At 38.1% G+C, this 14,625-nt stretch overlaps 2 protein-coding genes across 2 annotated transcripts; one reads left to right on the top strand and one right to left on the bottom strand.

Moving 5' to 3' along the window:
- Positions 1-195: 195 nt before the first annotated feature.
- On the top strand, positions 196-9,567 carry nudt3b (nudix (nucleoside diphosphate linked moiety X)-type motif 3b). The gene is made up of 5 exons (XM_077197817.1): positions 196-493; positions 1,563-1,673; positions 5,165-5,209; positions 5,324-5,408; positions 6,316-9,567. Exons 1-5 carry the CDS (start codon positions 395-397, stop codon positions 6,510-6,512), a joined length of 537 nt encoding a protein of 178 aa, XP_077053932.1. The 5' UTR covers positions 196-394; the 3' UTR covers positions 6,513-9,567.
- Positions 9,568-10,335: 768 nt separating this feature from the next.
- Positions 10,336-14,279, bottom strand: rps10 (ribosomal protein S10). Its single transcript, XM_077197822.1, has 6 exons — positions 14,147-14,279; positions 13,155-13,304; positions 11,261-11,435; positions 10,706-10,783; positions 10,551-10,606; positions 10,336-10,417 (listed from the first exon to the last, which is right to left on the bottom strand). The coding sequence occupies exons 2-6, from the start codon at positions 13,302-13,304 to the stop codon at positions 10,373-10,375; spliced, it is 504 nt and encodes a 167-aa protein (XP_077053937.1). The 5' UTR covers positions 14,147-14,279; the 3' UTR covers positions 10,336-10,372.
- Between the last annotated feature and the right edge of the window lie 346 nt (positions 14,280-14,625).

The raw sequence follows: 14,625 nt of genomic DNA, 5'->3' as shown, positions 1-14,625 counted from the left end.
TATCAAATTAATAATAGTATAACACCTATTGTTAATTTTATTGTAACCATAATACATTATTAACAAATAATAAAACAATTTATAATTAATAACAATAATATTAACGTGTAGAATACTCCAATGAACAGATTACTATGCGCAATTTCATATCCGCAGGCCTTATTCTCTAAACGCAAGAACGCGGCTTTTATCCGTATGCGCTGTTCAGGTTGCGCACATTCCGTAACGGTTTCGATAATGGCGTCTGTCACCGAGATGCGCTCGGCTTTGAAAAAATGAAGCGTAGAAGAATCTATTTCCAGTGATTCACGCGGGGTTTCCATTTCGCGGACTTTACCTCTCTATCCGCGCGGCAGTATCAGGTTCCGATCTCAGTCACAACGCCCAGCCCGAGATGATGAAGCTTAAGTCGAACCAAACGCGCACCTATGATGGAGACGGGTACAAGAAGCGGGCCGCCTGCCTGTGCTTCAGGAGCGAGGCCGAGCAGGAGGTGAGTACCGGTACCGGTGTCGGTGCCGGTGGAACGAACGGGCCGCCGAGAGGGAGAGCGCGCAATGCGTGCGTCTCTCAACGCTTCAGCTGGTTAATCTCAAACGCTTTAGCGGCGTGCTATCAGCGGTTAGCGTGGGACTAGTTAGCGGAGTTGGCCTAACGTTACGCGTTAAACGACTCGACTAGCAATAATCAACGAAGCGCGCGACTCGGTGACAGCTTGATTGATTCATCGACATTCATCTGATTGGATCTCAGTTGAGAAATGTCATAATATTTGAAAGACTTTGTTGCCGTAAAATACTTAAGTGGTAACGTTACCATGGTACAGTGATGGTCATACTATGGTAACCGTGTCCAAAAAACATGATAAAACTATTATTTTTCCTTGAACACCACGAACATCAAACTATATCCGATAACTGTTTTGGTACTGATATTTCATATGTCCCATGAATAAGTACTTCCAAGAATATCATGGTACATCTCCAACATAGTACCGTGGTAATTTTTGTAAGTATGTATCATCTAGCAATAATACAATGAGTGCCACTACAGCATTTTTATAAAACAAACAACTTTATTCCATTGTTTTAAACCATAGTTAAATTGGTAAAATGAGAATTTCCTGTTGTGACGAAAAACATTTACAAGGGGCCTCACGTGATCGAACTTGATCCCAAATTTGATCTCATCTTACATCAAAACAAAGCAGGATTCAGAAGGGCAAAAACTGGGTTGAATGTGTTGTTATGTCAGACATTTTTATAAATTGTTCATTGGAACATTTTGGCAAACTGTTGTAGCCTACATTCACATTTAGGATCATTCTACACACATCTTTACCAATGAGACCCTGACCAAATTTACTCAAATATTTACTCAAAATGTGTTAAAATACCAGGAGATTTTATATCGACACAAGGGGAAGCATGGCTTCTGTTAATGAGCCCTAGCCAATGGTGATTATTTCACAATTGCCTATTATTAGTTTTACGGTATATTGTTCAGTCACTGACTTCCAGCAAGTTTGATAGACTGAACTCTTGTAACGTGTGTCCACACAGGTGTTATTGGTGAGCAGCAGCAGACACCCAGACAAGTGGATCGTACCTGGAGGAGGAATGGAGCCCGAGGAAGAGCCCAGCGTCGCTGCTGCCCGAGAAGTCTGTGAAGAGGTTTGACTTTGATTCATGTACTTCTCTAGGATTATTACTGTGCGTTCACACCGCCGCCCTGCCAGCGACGCCGTGCAAAGATTCGTGGAGGCTCTGATGCTCTGACGTAGATCGAATGCTTGGTCTTTTTTAAAACTTCATTTAAAGGGGCTGCAAAGCAAACAAGGATGTCGATCGTTATTTTTGCAGAAAATTGATCGATGGAAAGAACTTAACAATTATAGTGACATGTTTGCTAACGAAATAAACCAATTAAAAGCCATGTGTGTGGTGTGACTTTTGTGTTCATGGTTAAGTTATATTCTAATTTACATTCCCGCAGAAAAAAATCTTCCCTATAAATAGTGTTGCGCACCTTCTTATCAAATTCAAATGATCAACCTCTCCTCTATTTTGCTTTGGAACTAATGTGGTCGGAACCAAAGTTTTCAGGATTGCGTTCTCTGGAATCCTCTCAAACGAAGCACTTCTACATTCCGATTCGTTGCCCGACGAACCCCGTCATAGCTCATTAGCATAAAGTTGACCAGATTTCAACTGTCCTCGCCACTCTCACCGTCCAAGACGCGCCGCCCTCGCCGGAGCTCGCCGCCGGGCTCTCATTGAAAATGAATGACTTCCGGCCACTTTGACACTCTCGCCGGCGACGGTGTGAACGCACAGTTATGCATTACTTTCATTATTTATCATGCTCAAAATTCTATTAAAGGGATAGTTCACCCAAAAATTAAAATTCTGTCATTAATTACTCACCCTCATGTCGTCCCAAACCCGTAAGACTTTCGTTCATCTTCGGACCACAAATGAAGATCTTTTTAATGAAATCTGAGAGATTTCTGTCCCTCCATTGACAGCTACACAACTGACACTTTGACGCTGTAAAAAATTCATGAAGAGATCGTAAAACTAATCCATATGAATTGAGCGGTTTTGTCCACATTTTCTCAAGAGACATGATCCCCATCAACACACACATCAGTTGTGGTAAACGGAAGCTCAAGCATGTTTGCTTGACGTGTGAGAACCAGTGAGGTTCATTCTTGTTACGCATCACGTTTGAGCTTCTGTAAGAACCAATGAGGTTTATTCTCGTGCGTCAAGCAGGTTTGGACTAAACCGCTCAATTCATATGGATTAGTTTCACGTTCTCTTTATGAACTTTTTGAAGCGTCAAAGTGTCAGTGTCAGTTGCCTAGCTGTCAATGGAGGGACAGAAATCTCTCAGATTTCATTAAAAAGATCTTCATTTGTTTTCTGAAGATGAACAAAAGTCTTAGAGGTTTGAAATGACATGAGGGTGAGTAATTAATGACAGAATTTAAATGTTTTTGTGAACTATAAAGGAAATGGGTTGTTAAAGTTTCATACATTGTTTGTAGGAGATCTCGTTAATTTGTCATGATTTTAAAGTACTGGTGCTTCATAGGTTTTATACGGCTAATGAGCACAAAACATACACAAAATTTTAGCTCTAAACAATAAGTGTGACCAATCACACACAACAAGTTTGTGATTGGCGCACGCACATACAGTTGCATTGCAGTCAAACCGTTTGGCTCATAACAACGATAATTTGATTATGGCCAAATAGCAGGTAATTAATTGCCTGACCGATGTATTAGGCTATGTTCAGGTTTTGCACATTCAGATTTTATCCAGAGAAGTTTTTGAAAAAAACACATGAAATCAATATTTTGAAATGCAATTCCAATCAGGTTTTTACAGATGTGTCTCAGTTTGGATGCTCTGGCTGCTCAAATCGGATTTTAAACTGTCTTTTGTGTCACTCTTAACGCGATTGCGAGATGATTAATTCACCTCCATTTTCCCTGCATCCGTTTTGAAAGCCTCGTCACATAAGCGTGTACATCTACGTCATTACACATGCAGATTGATTGGTTATGTCTGGCCACACAAATCTTATTTGATCACTTGCAATTAATAGTGCCTGAAAATATCTGATTGGAGAAAAAAATCTGATTTGCCTGCAGTCTGAACATAGCCTTACTTAGTCTATCATTATTACTAACAATAACTGTATTAACTAACTCTGATGTTGTGGCATATATTTTTGACCTGATCCATTGTGCAAACATGGAAACTCTAGGTTTTCCCTCTCATGACATTTCACCTATGGGGTTTCTCGTTAAGTGAAGTGATAATGTTCCATCAGCTGAGATCTGCCATCTGACAGACGGTGAACATGCTGCTCATTCTGCCGGGACGATCGCCTTACAGTTTTAAAGGGCATTACACTCAGATTAAGAGCTGCTCTTTACACCTCGACTGCCAGACCAGTAGCCAAGAGTGACCGTGGACTATAAACGTACCATGACACAAAGCTAACTGCGTTCTGTGGGATTGTCCTGAAGTCTGTTACCACATGAAAAATGAAATGTTATAATGTTAAATTACAATATTTCAGATTCTCCATTTCTGATTAATCAAATGCAAGTAAATTAGTGTTATTGGTCATGTGACTTTGTACAGACGGTCAGATGTTCTTGCTTACATTGAATCTTAAGATGCACTCAAATTATGCTGAAGATCATGAACATAAGGTTTCCGGAGTGTCGGACCTCACATTGTTCTCCTGATTATATCATTTGTTATAATAAAACAATACACTATCTTTCAGAAGTTTGGGGTCAATAAGATTTGTTTGTTTGAGAGAGAAAAATTCATACTTTTTATTTAGAAAGTATTCGTTAAATTGATCAAAAGTGACAGTAAAGACATTTATAATGTCACAAAAGATTTATAGGATTCTGTTCTTTTGAAAGTATCCTGAAAAAAATATGACTTTTCAAAATGCTTTCAACATTGATGATAATAATAATAATAAATGTTTCTTGAGCAGCAAATCAGCATTTCTGAAGGATCATGTGACACTGAAGACTGGAGTAATGATGCTGAAAATTCGGCTTTGATCACAGGAATAAATTACATTTTAAGTTTTATTCAAATAGAAAACGGTTATTTTAAATTGTAATAATATTTCACATTTTTTTCAGTATTTTTTTAAATCAAATTAGTTCAGATTTGGTGAGCATTGGAGACTTCTCTCACAAAAACACTGACAAATCTTACAGATCCCCAAAGTGTTAACAGTTGTGTGTAAAAAATGTTTTTATAAAATGCAGAAAGCAATAGCGTTTTTTTCACTAGTGGTCTTATGCCTTTGGACCACCGCTGTATAATCAGGACTAAATTTAGACCATGTTTGACGACAATCAACTACTCAAGTTGAGGTCAACCGCCATGTTGTGTACATGACATTTGGCCTAAAGAGCGTCATGATGGATCGCTATCACACCGGACGGGTGTAGACTGTCAATGCCTTCATGTTCCTGCTCACTAGATCAAAACAAACTCTGTCTCCGAAAACATATCAGCTATCAAATCCCACATACAACCTGACCACATTATAATGACTGTCTCTTTAAAACAAACCCGCAATGTTTCAGTTTCATCCATTCATTGTTTTATAGGCTGGTGTCAAGGGCACTTTAGGAAGACTAGTAGGAATATTTGAGGTAAGTACAACTATTATGAGAAAGCATGGTTTTCTATAAAAGCTGATTATTGTTAAGCAGTTAAAATGTTGTGCTGCTTGTCTTAACTATTTTAACTTTTTGTTTTATACTCAGAATCGAGATAGGAAACACAGAACGTATGTCTACGTTCTCATTGTAACCGAAGTTCTTGAAGATTGGGAGGATTCGGTAAACATTGGTTAGTACTTCCAAATAATACACTATCCTTCAAAAGTCTGGGTTTGGTAAGATTTTTTTAAACATCACCACATATACAGTAAAAACATCAATATTGTGAAATATAATTGCAATTATTTCTGTGATGCAAATCTGAATTTTCAGCATCATTACTCCAGTCTTCAGTGTCACATGATCCTTCAGAAATCATTCTAATATCTGGATTTGCTGCTCAAGAAACATTTCTCATTATTATCAATGTTGAAAACAGTTGTGGTGCTTCATATTTTGTTGGAAACTGATAAATTTTTTTTAGGATTCGTCAAAGTTTAAAAGAACAGCATTTAGTTGAAGTAGAAATATTTTATCATTATAAAATTGTAAAACATTATAAATGTCTTTACTATCACTTTTGATCAATTTAATGCATCCTTGCAGAATAAAAGTATTAATTTTCTAAAAAAATCTTTTGAACGGTAGCTTACATCTAGAGTCTGAGCCTCAACGACACTTACATGCATATTATTTGCTGGGTTAAAGGTCAGTAATCTAGTGGAATAATCAGTCTGAGTAAACTAAGAAATGCATGTTCTGTTCCTGTTATTCTGCGGAAATACTGGAGATGTTTGCATTCGTTTCTCATAGCATCCAAAATTTTTATATATATATATACACAAAATTCAGTGTATATAATGAATAAATTGCGTACATGACACATATATCAGACATGTGGCAATGTTTAGGCAACGTTAACATGATGTATATCTCATCAGAATAATACCCAATTAATATCATTGTGAGGTTTACAAGTGTGTTAAACATCTAAAGGTCCTGAAATCACAAGTTTGTGATTGGCGCACGCACATACAGTTGCATTGCAGTCAAACCGTTTGGCTCATAACAACTGTTTGTCGTTTTTGTTTTGACAGGGAGAAAAAGGGAATGGTTCAAAATTGACGATGCCATAGAAGTATTGCAGTGTCACAAACCAGTACAGGCCACTTACTTCACGGCTCTACAGGAGGGCTGTCTGAACAGTAACGGGACGCCCCTGGTGGCCACGATAGGAGAAGACCCGTCGCCCACCTACAGCATTAATCAGAGCTCTGTCTCTGATATCAGATAACTAATGCAAAACACAGACACTCCGGATGCTTCCACCACTCTTGCTCTTACTTTCATTGTTCTGTTATTATTTGGATTCTTTTTCTTTAAAAAAAAAAAAAAAAGACACAAAAAACAATGGTTTGCCAAGGCTTTTTGAGCGCCAACAAGGTGGCAAAGGCATCAAGTGTTGGTTGAATATTCGAAACGATGTTTTATAAATGTAACACTTTTGCTTTTCCCTGTTTAGTTCTCCTTTCATGCGGACTGTTGCATGAAACCCATTACCCACGTCCCTTTAGTGCCCTCTGTGCGGCCCGAGTGTTCGATTAAACGAATGCAAGAACTACTTTTTACTGTTGTGATGTAAAAATATACACATGGTGCGTGAGCATGTGGTTTTCAGTATTTTTACACATTGGATTTCCTCTGCGTGCGTATGTGTGTGAACAAGCTTTTCATTAGTTCTATTTCCACGGTTGCGAGGGGAAGCGTTTAGTCGTCTGAATGGTTGAACTGTGAGAACTTGATAGTTTTGCATGAACACTGGTATTTATTTGTCTAATGAGTTTGTGTGATGCGATGAATGTTTAACCTGTACTTCGTGTTAAATTGTTGCTCTTAACTTAACCTTTTTTTTGTCTTGCCATCTTGTAAACAACTTATGGGCCTCCAAAAAAATACATTTAATTTATTCTAGTACCTGATTAGACTGGAGAGTAATTCTACACGCGCACTTTTTTTTAATTTAGAAAATTTTTTCCAACCAGCTGATGTTTGAAGGAGTTTGAATTTAATATTGTAAAATTTTCAATGAATCCTGTGTGTAAAGTGTGTGGTTTTGTGCCGTTAGCCGCACCAATTAATTGCAACTGAATTGTTTAGACTTTATTTATGCAATTCTGTTTAGTGCCGCTATTGATGCAGAAACGAAACACTTCCCCTTTAAGCAAACTGTGATATAATGGTGGTATGATTTGGCAGGTTGTCGTTGTGCTGTCATGGTTATCTGTAGCACTTTTTAAAGTCATCATTGAAACAAAATTGACTCAATTTACTTTTTAATACCCTTGCCTGGTTTCATCAGTGCTCCATATTGTGCCGGCACAATTCGACTGCAAACCTATTCTGGTATGAAACACACTTTTCATGGTCCAATTACTCCAACCACAGATTTATGTATTTTCCTCACCATATGGAAGTAAAATGGGGTGTGCATACCATCTTGACTTTAAGAAGTGCCACAGTAGATAGAAGTGGCAATAAAACCGAGTAGCTTGGAAATCCTCCCTCTACACAAGAGGATGCACTTCAATTTCCAATGCAATCTTTTTTGGGGAAGAATTTTTTTTATTGTAACGTTACCTGGCAAATTCCAAAATCTTTATGAACCACATGAAATCAAAATGGATTCTTTTTACTTTTTTCATGTGCTTCATGAATTATTGAGCATGATTCATTTCAGTTCCTGTTATTCCGAGGGGGAAAAAATGCCATCAAAAATAAGCAATTAAGGCTTTTTTTTCTTATGGAATATACTGTTTTGCTCTGAAATGCATCACATTAAGGAAGTAAAATGGTTTTGTGTTCATTTTAGCTATTAGCAGATGTTTACATTTTGTTAGTACCGCAAAGGCTCTCAAATGACACCTAAAGAGCGATTTGAATGAAGATGTTTATATAGTTTATTATTTTTTAGTTTAATGCAATGTGCATGTACAAAACTATCTCTAGTCTGCACTAGCAGCATACGTACAGGACATATTTCACATCATATTTTGGAGGGCACTTTTGACAGTATCTTGATCTTCATTAGACCCCTGAAATTGTTTAATTTTCCATTAGTAGATTTGGCCATTAATATTATGGTGACAGGGTCTGTTTTCTGGCCTTTATCTTGGGTTTTGAGGTTTCTGGTTGTTTTGACCTCTTCTAGAAGTGACCACATCTACAACTCCTCAACCACTTAGCATTGAGAGAACAGATGTTTTAGTATATAAAAACGTTTCAACATATTCTTCTTTTGAAATGTCAGATACGTGAAGCCGCTCTGTTAAGTCCTTGGAAAGCAGCGGTTGGCAAAATACTGTGAATCTTGAGCCACTGTAGTTAGAAAGATGTTTTGATGTCTTTTTATTGCTCTTGTACAGATCCTAAAAGGCAAAACGTTAAATTCGAGTGCTTGTCATTGCGATGTATAGATATGGTACAAGTTAGGTTGGGAGTTTTATTTCCTCAAGACTGAACTGCATCGTTTTGCTCCTTTAGGAGTTTTAAGTGCATTTATGATGTAAGTTTCTTATAAAGTACATTTCGGATTCAAGATTTAATCTTTGTACTGTTAGTCTAACTGCAAAGTGAGTAATGAACCCAAGATTTAACAAGTGAATGAACACCTTTTTATGTTTACATGCCTTTGATTGATTAATATCCATCAACACTAATGTCATCAGTTTTGCAGCTGATGTCAAGTCTTTCTCTTTCACTAGTGTAGCATGTAATACTTAATCTGGACTGTTTTTTGATTGATATACGTGATGATGGCCATACTAATGTACCCCTCATTTTCAGTGGCACAACAGCATGAAAGAACAACTCTTAAGTGGACGTGGCTGCATTGACATGGTTCAAACCACCTTCATGTAGCAAACAACAGTGCTGTGGCTGGCCTTCTCTGAGCACTCATACTACAAAACAAGGATGTGAGATCTTAACTGCTGCATTTCAAGTACAAAACCCACCATCTGAAATACCCATATCCTTGATGAAAATCTCACGGAAAGCACCTTAAATTTGCCCTGCTCGTGACTCTGAATGTAAACTTTGGTAGATTGCATTTTATTTGGCCACGCAAATAGAGTTTGCCCTGGTATACGTGGAGTAATTGGCCCGAATGGGATGTTGTAATTATGACGCAAATCTCCCAATGCTCCAAAAAGAAGCTGTGACCGTTTTTAGTTCCACAGCTGTACCCTTCACTGGAATATTTTGCTTTTTCGTTTTGGGATTGTGAAATCAACCAGTATGAGAATGTAATATAAATGTGCCAACTAATAAACACCAGTATTTCACCTCAATGTTTCGGTGAGTTTTTCTCCTCTCAAAAGTCAAATTTTTAATGATTTTGCATGCTGCATATTCCTGATTTATGTAACATATTGAAAGGTCAAGGTTTAGTGGCAATATTTCATGTGGTGCAGAATATACAGTAGTCAACATTTGAAGTGGGTCAAAAAAGTTCAGTTTCCTAAGACAAGAACGTGTATTTTATAAATTCCTGTATAACTTTGATGAAAGGGTTTGATCCACTTCAAATGTTGACTACTGTATAATGATCATATATATATACACACAAACACGTATGTGCAGAGTTGTACACTGCTATACATGCATAATTATAATAATCAGAATGTATATACAAACACACACACACACGTGTACAACTCAATGCATATATATATATATAAATATAAAACAAATAACTAATACAACACACAAGCGTGTTTGCAGCATTTAAAATTGACAGGTCCTTTCCAGAAAAATGGGTCCAAAAAACACAAAGCTGGTAAGAAATTTAGGAAACGCTTCCTTTTACAGTACGTTAACTTGCGTGTACTTGCCTAAGAAAGTACTGGGTAATATAAGGCAAGTACATGGGTTAAGGTTAGGTTCAGGGTTAGTACCTAGTTATTACCCAATTATTGTAATTACTATAATAAATACATAGTATGTACATGGGGAACAGGATTGTAAAAGGAAGTGTTACCGAAATTTAAACCGTCAGATACATTGCATTGAAAGCATAAGTACCAGCAACCAATATTTGAAAAAGTCAGACACAAAAGTACTTTTGAAACTTTATTGTACAGATAATGTGGAAAATCACTGTGGCTGCTGTCCTCCTCGGCCACGGCCAAAACCACCTCTCTGAAAAAACAAAAGGGAGCACATGCAAAAAGTGAGTCACAACTTCCAAATTGGATTATCAAAGCTTGCATTTCTGTAACGGAGTCATGCACTGAAATTAAATTATAAATAGTATTTAAACAGTAGTACTTACAAACTGGAATTCTGTGGCTGCACCTGCACCAGCCTCAGCTTTCTTATCAGCACCGGCTGGAAGACAAAAGGTTTTAGTTTAACACAATGCTGCACGCCGAGGCCACAGCTAAAGAATATGCTGATGTCAACAGTCAGAGTGTATTGTGTACGTACGTGGAGCTGCAGACCGTCTGTAAGCATCTCTGTCTCCCTCACCACGGGCCAGACGAGCCGGTCTCTCTCCCTCGAGACCTGAAAAACACAGCAAGTTTGATTTAGCACTTCAGTTGAGGTCTTTGAAATGGACAGCCACTTTGTATTCATACACAACCACTTATACGCCACGCTACAAATACAGTAGTGAACATTTGAAGTGGATCAAAACCTTTCATCAAAGTTATACATGAATTTTAAACAATACCCGTTCTTGTCTTAGGCCAACTTTGATTAACTTTTTTGATCCACTTCAAATCAAGATGAATCAAGTTGTCAATCCATTATATTCAAGTCATAACAGTTTTCTAATAGTAATGATTTTTGTTTTTAAATTGAGTTATATGAACTACTTTTTTTGGTCCTGAAAATGTTTACAATATCACTGAATGGAAAAGATGTTGAAATTCTACAAAAATTGCATGGAAAACAAACAAGTTTATGGTACATCATGGAGGTGAAAAATGACCCGCTTCAATTTGACATGCTTTTATGCGAGGAAGATGGCCCTCTTACCCTTGGGACGGGGTCTGGCGGTCTCTGGGCGGGTCTGGCGGCGGAGGGTGGCGGGCACGATCTCCGGGGGCAGGTGGAGGAAGTCCCGCAGGTACTGGATGCCCTCATTGGTCAGGTACCAGTAGAAGTGGCGCCAAGCAAACTGTTCTTTCACGTACCCACATGACTTCAGAGACTGGGAAGGCAGAGGTATTTCAATATACATTCATATTCACATGTCATTCATTGGTTTTATTAATGAGCATGTTTACATGCACACTGATAACTCAAATTAGCTTATTGAAATAACCTGTTGTTCAGGTTTACATGATAACCAATAAACCAACAACAGAAGTAAACTGCGTTTACAAGGCTTTATTAATAAATCAGGTTATTTCTCAGTAGTGCTCAGAGTATTTCATTTGTTATGTCAGTTGTAATGGTAAATAAAGCATTAGAAGTTAAAAGTATTGCTACATGTCAGAGGGAAACGTACGACTCATTATCCTCTCATGCAGTTACAGATGCACGAGATGAGAGCACTTACTTTCAGACTCACTTATATAAGAGTCTAATTTTGCGATATATTTCCTACTCTCTTATTGCAAAATGCTCGCACTGTCTGGATGCGCTCAAAATCCACAGTAAGGAAGCGTTCCTGTCAGATATCATACATGCGCAATTCAATAAGTTTACAAGCTGGGCGAAATCAGTGTAACGGGCAAAAATCTAATTGTAAAGATCAGTTTATGACCCAACTCTGATAAAGAAAAAGGATACACGGATTTACATGATCACTTGCATTGTCACCTCATTTAACTATAATCGGTAGGGATGGGAATTGATAAGATTTTATCAATATCAATGCCACTAACGATTCTGCTTATCGATCCGATTCTTTAACGATTCTCTTATCGATTCCTGATAGCACTGTGTGGGAAAAAGTAGTCTTTTTCGGGGGGAAAACAAGTCGTTTTAATGCTTACACTTGACTAAGCAAACTGTACTTTTTATGTAATTTCTGTAATAAATGGAACCTTATTGTAAAGTGTTACCGATTAGTTATACACCGATTAAACGTCCCGTGAGTTCAGTGTTGGAAAGATCAGTTGTTTTAACCATTCATTAAAACGAATCGGTTCAAATGAGTCATTAGTTCGCGAATTGGACGTGTCATTATCGGACGTGTGCGCGTTGTGTGATTATCCCGCCAGTTGGGACATCCCACAAGATGTGTGTCATCACAGAAAACATTTCATCACTGGATCGTTTTTTTTCGTTTATTTGAAGTGTGATTATGTCAGCTGAATGTGCGGAAGACTTTTCAGAGAAGATAAGGCAACGTATTTTAGCACAATTCACACCCAGCGGCAATTCAGGAAAAACAAATCTCCGAATGCTCCACATAAAACTTTAGTCTCCCTACCTTACCATCGTGTCGTTTATTTTGATTAATATGTGCGAGGGAGAAAGCGCTTAGTTTTGAGACGGTGAAGCCTACTTTCGCCTTGCTCCGAAGAGAGAGAGTGCGTGCGCGCGACCGGGGCTCTCTCTCTCTCTCTCTCTCTCTCTGCTCGATCAGTTTAACATGCGCCCTGTCACAAGCGCAGCGGTTCATCTACATTACCAGAGAGAGACAATTTTACTCACTGATCAAATAAGACTTTGCAGGACAAAGATTATCTTTGGACGCGGTGCTATGGTGCTTGATAAAGGACAAAAGGGACAGTTGTGAGTTCACGGTCTGTACATACTATGGCTGACTCAGAGCAGGAGCATCGATAAGAGGACTCGTTAACGTCGAGGGCATACAATATCGATGGATCGTAAAATTTAGAACCGGTTCTCGAGTGGAACCGGTTTTCGATTCCCATCCCTAATAATCGGGTTAAGAAAGCTGGTCAGAAGCACTCACCTGCATAGCCTTCATCACGTGAAGGTTGGGTACGTTCTTGTCGGCGAGCTCTGGATGTTTCGGGAGATGCACATCTTTTTTGGCCACCATGACGCCCTCTTTAAAGAGGAGCTCATAGATAGCAATACGGTTCTTCTTGGGCATCAACATCTGCAGGAAAGAAAACACAATCATGAGTTTTCATACATTATGATATTTACAATTTAATGCACTTGGCAGACGCTATTAAGTGCATTCAAGTTATATTTTATCAGTGTGATAACACACACCTTTAGAGCAACTGTAAAGAGCCCCTATTTGAGACCCTAGTTTAGCCATAAACACCATGGTATTCTTTGGCTTATCTATATCTGGTATTTACCATTCTATGGTATATCTCACAGCATTATTTACATAATGTAAATGCCAAACAGAACCATGGTATTTGTTCAAAACACTGCGACTACCATCAATTGTCATCACTTACTCAAAGAAGAGCCACACAAGTACGTACTGCTGTAGTACAGTGATGGTAATATCATGGTATCAAACCACTACCACATTCAAGTATCATAGTATGTACATGTTAGTTCCATGGCTAAACAAGAAAAACAGTAACTTTAAGAGCGTGGTCATTTATCAGAGATAACATTCTGCGCGACTCTTATGAGAAACGCCTTGACGTATTCACATTATTAAGTTTCCATGAAGGTTTCGGCATTTAAATTACTTGTTTTCCTAAACACCCCCAATAAATCTTTGATTCAATGTTATTTTCTCATGTCATGTTACTGTGTTGACTTCACACCAGCCGTGAAACACTCTCGCGCTGTAGCATACAAGACAGGGACATATCCTAACTTAAATATACTATTTCCCCACCGCATATTTTCTCAAGACTAAGATATATTCATTATATGGGGTTTATTCAAAGCTAATTTGCTTGAAACGACACATAAAATAATAAGATGATGAAGATTTTGAACGGATTTTCGGCCCTTGTTTCGGCCTACCTTTACTCTTGCTGAGAGACCGGAGCCGGAAAGAACGTCATCAGCTGTTCTTCCTGTACTGTTTCGCCGCGCTTTATACAGTCACACGAGAAGCGCGACGCTCCCGCTAGTGGACTGGAGATCGCATTAACTTGACAAATAGTATAAAATAGACAAAATATATAGGCTATACATACACTAAACACACACACTCTCTCTCTCTCTCTCTCTCTCTCTCTCTCTCTCTCTCTCTCTCTCTCTCTCTCTCTCTCTCTCTGTGTGTGTACTGTACATTAAATTAGGACATTTTGAAAGATGCAATAAAATCAAGAATTTGTGATATTTTTTAATTCCCTTTAATTCTACGAAGAAGAAATTTCCACTGTTTTAACTGAACAACTTAATTGTATTTTGTAAATATAATCAAAATTTAATTTTGATTTTGATTAAAAAAAAGTTGGGACAGAGGCATGTTTACCGTGTCACATCAGCTTTCCTTT

This window comes from Siphateles boraxobius, unplaced genomic scaffold, assembly GCF_051911475.1.
Source record: "Siphateles boraxobius isolate OS27281-9 unplaced genomic scaffold, OSU_SipBor_1 41, whole genome shotgun sequence".
Lineage (NCBI taxonomy): Eukaryota > Metazoa > Chordata > Actinopteri > Cypriniformes > Leuciscidae > Siphateles > Siphateles boraxobius.
The sequence above is the reverse complement of the archived record's forward strand: the minus strand, read 5'-3'. Positions and strand labels throughout refer to the sequence as shown.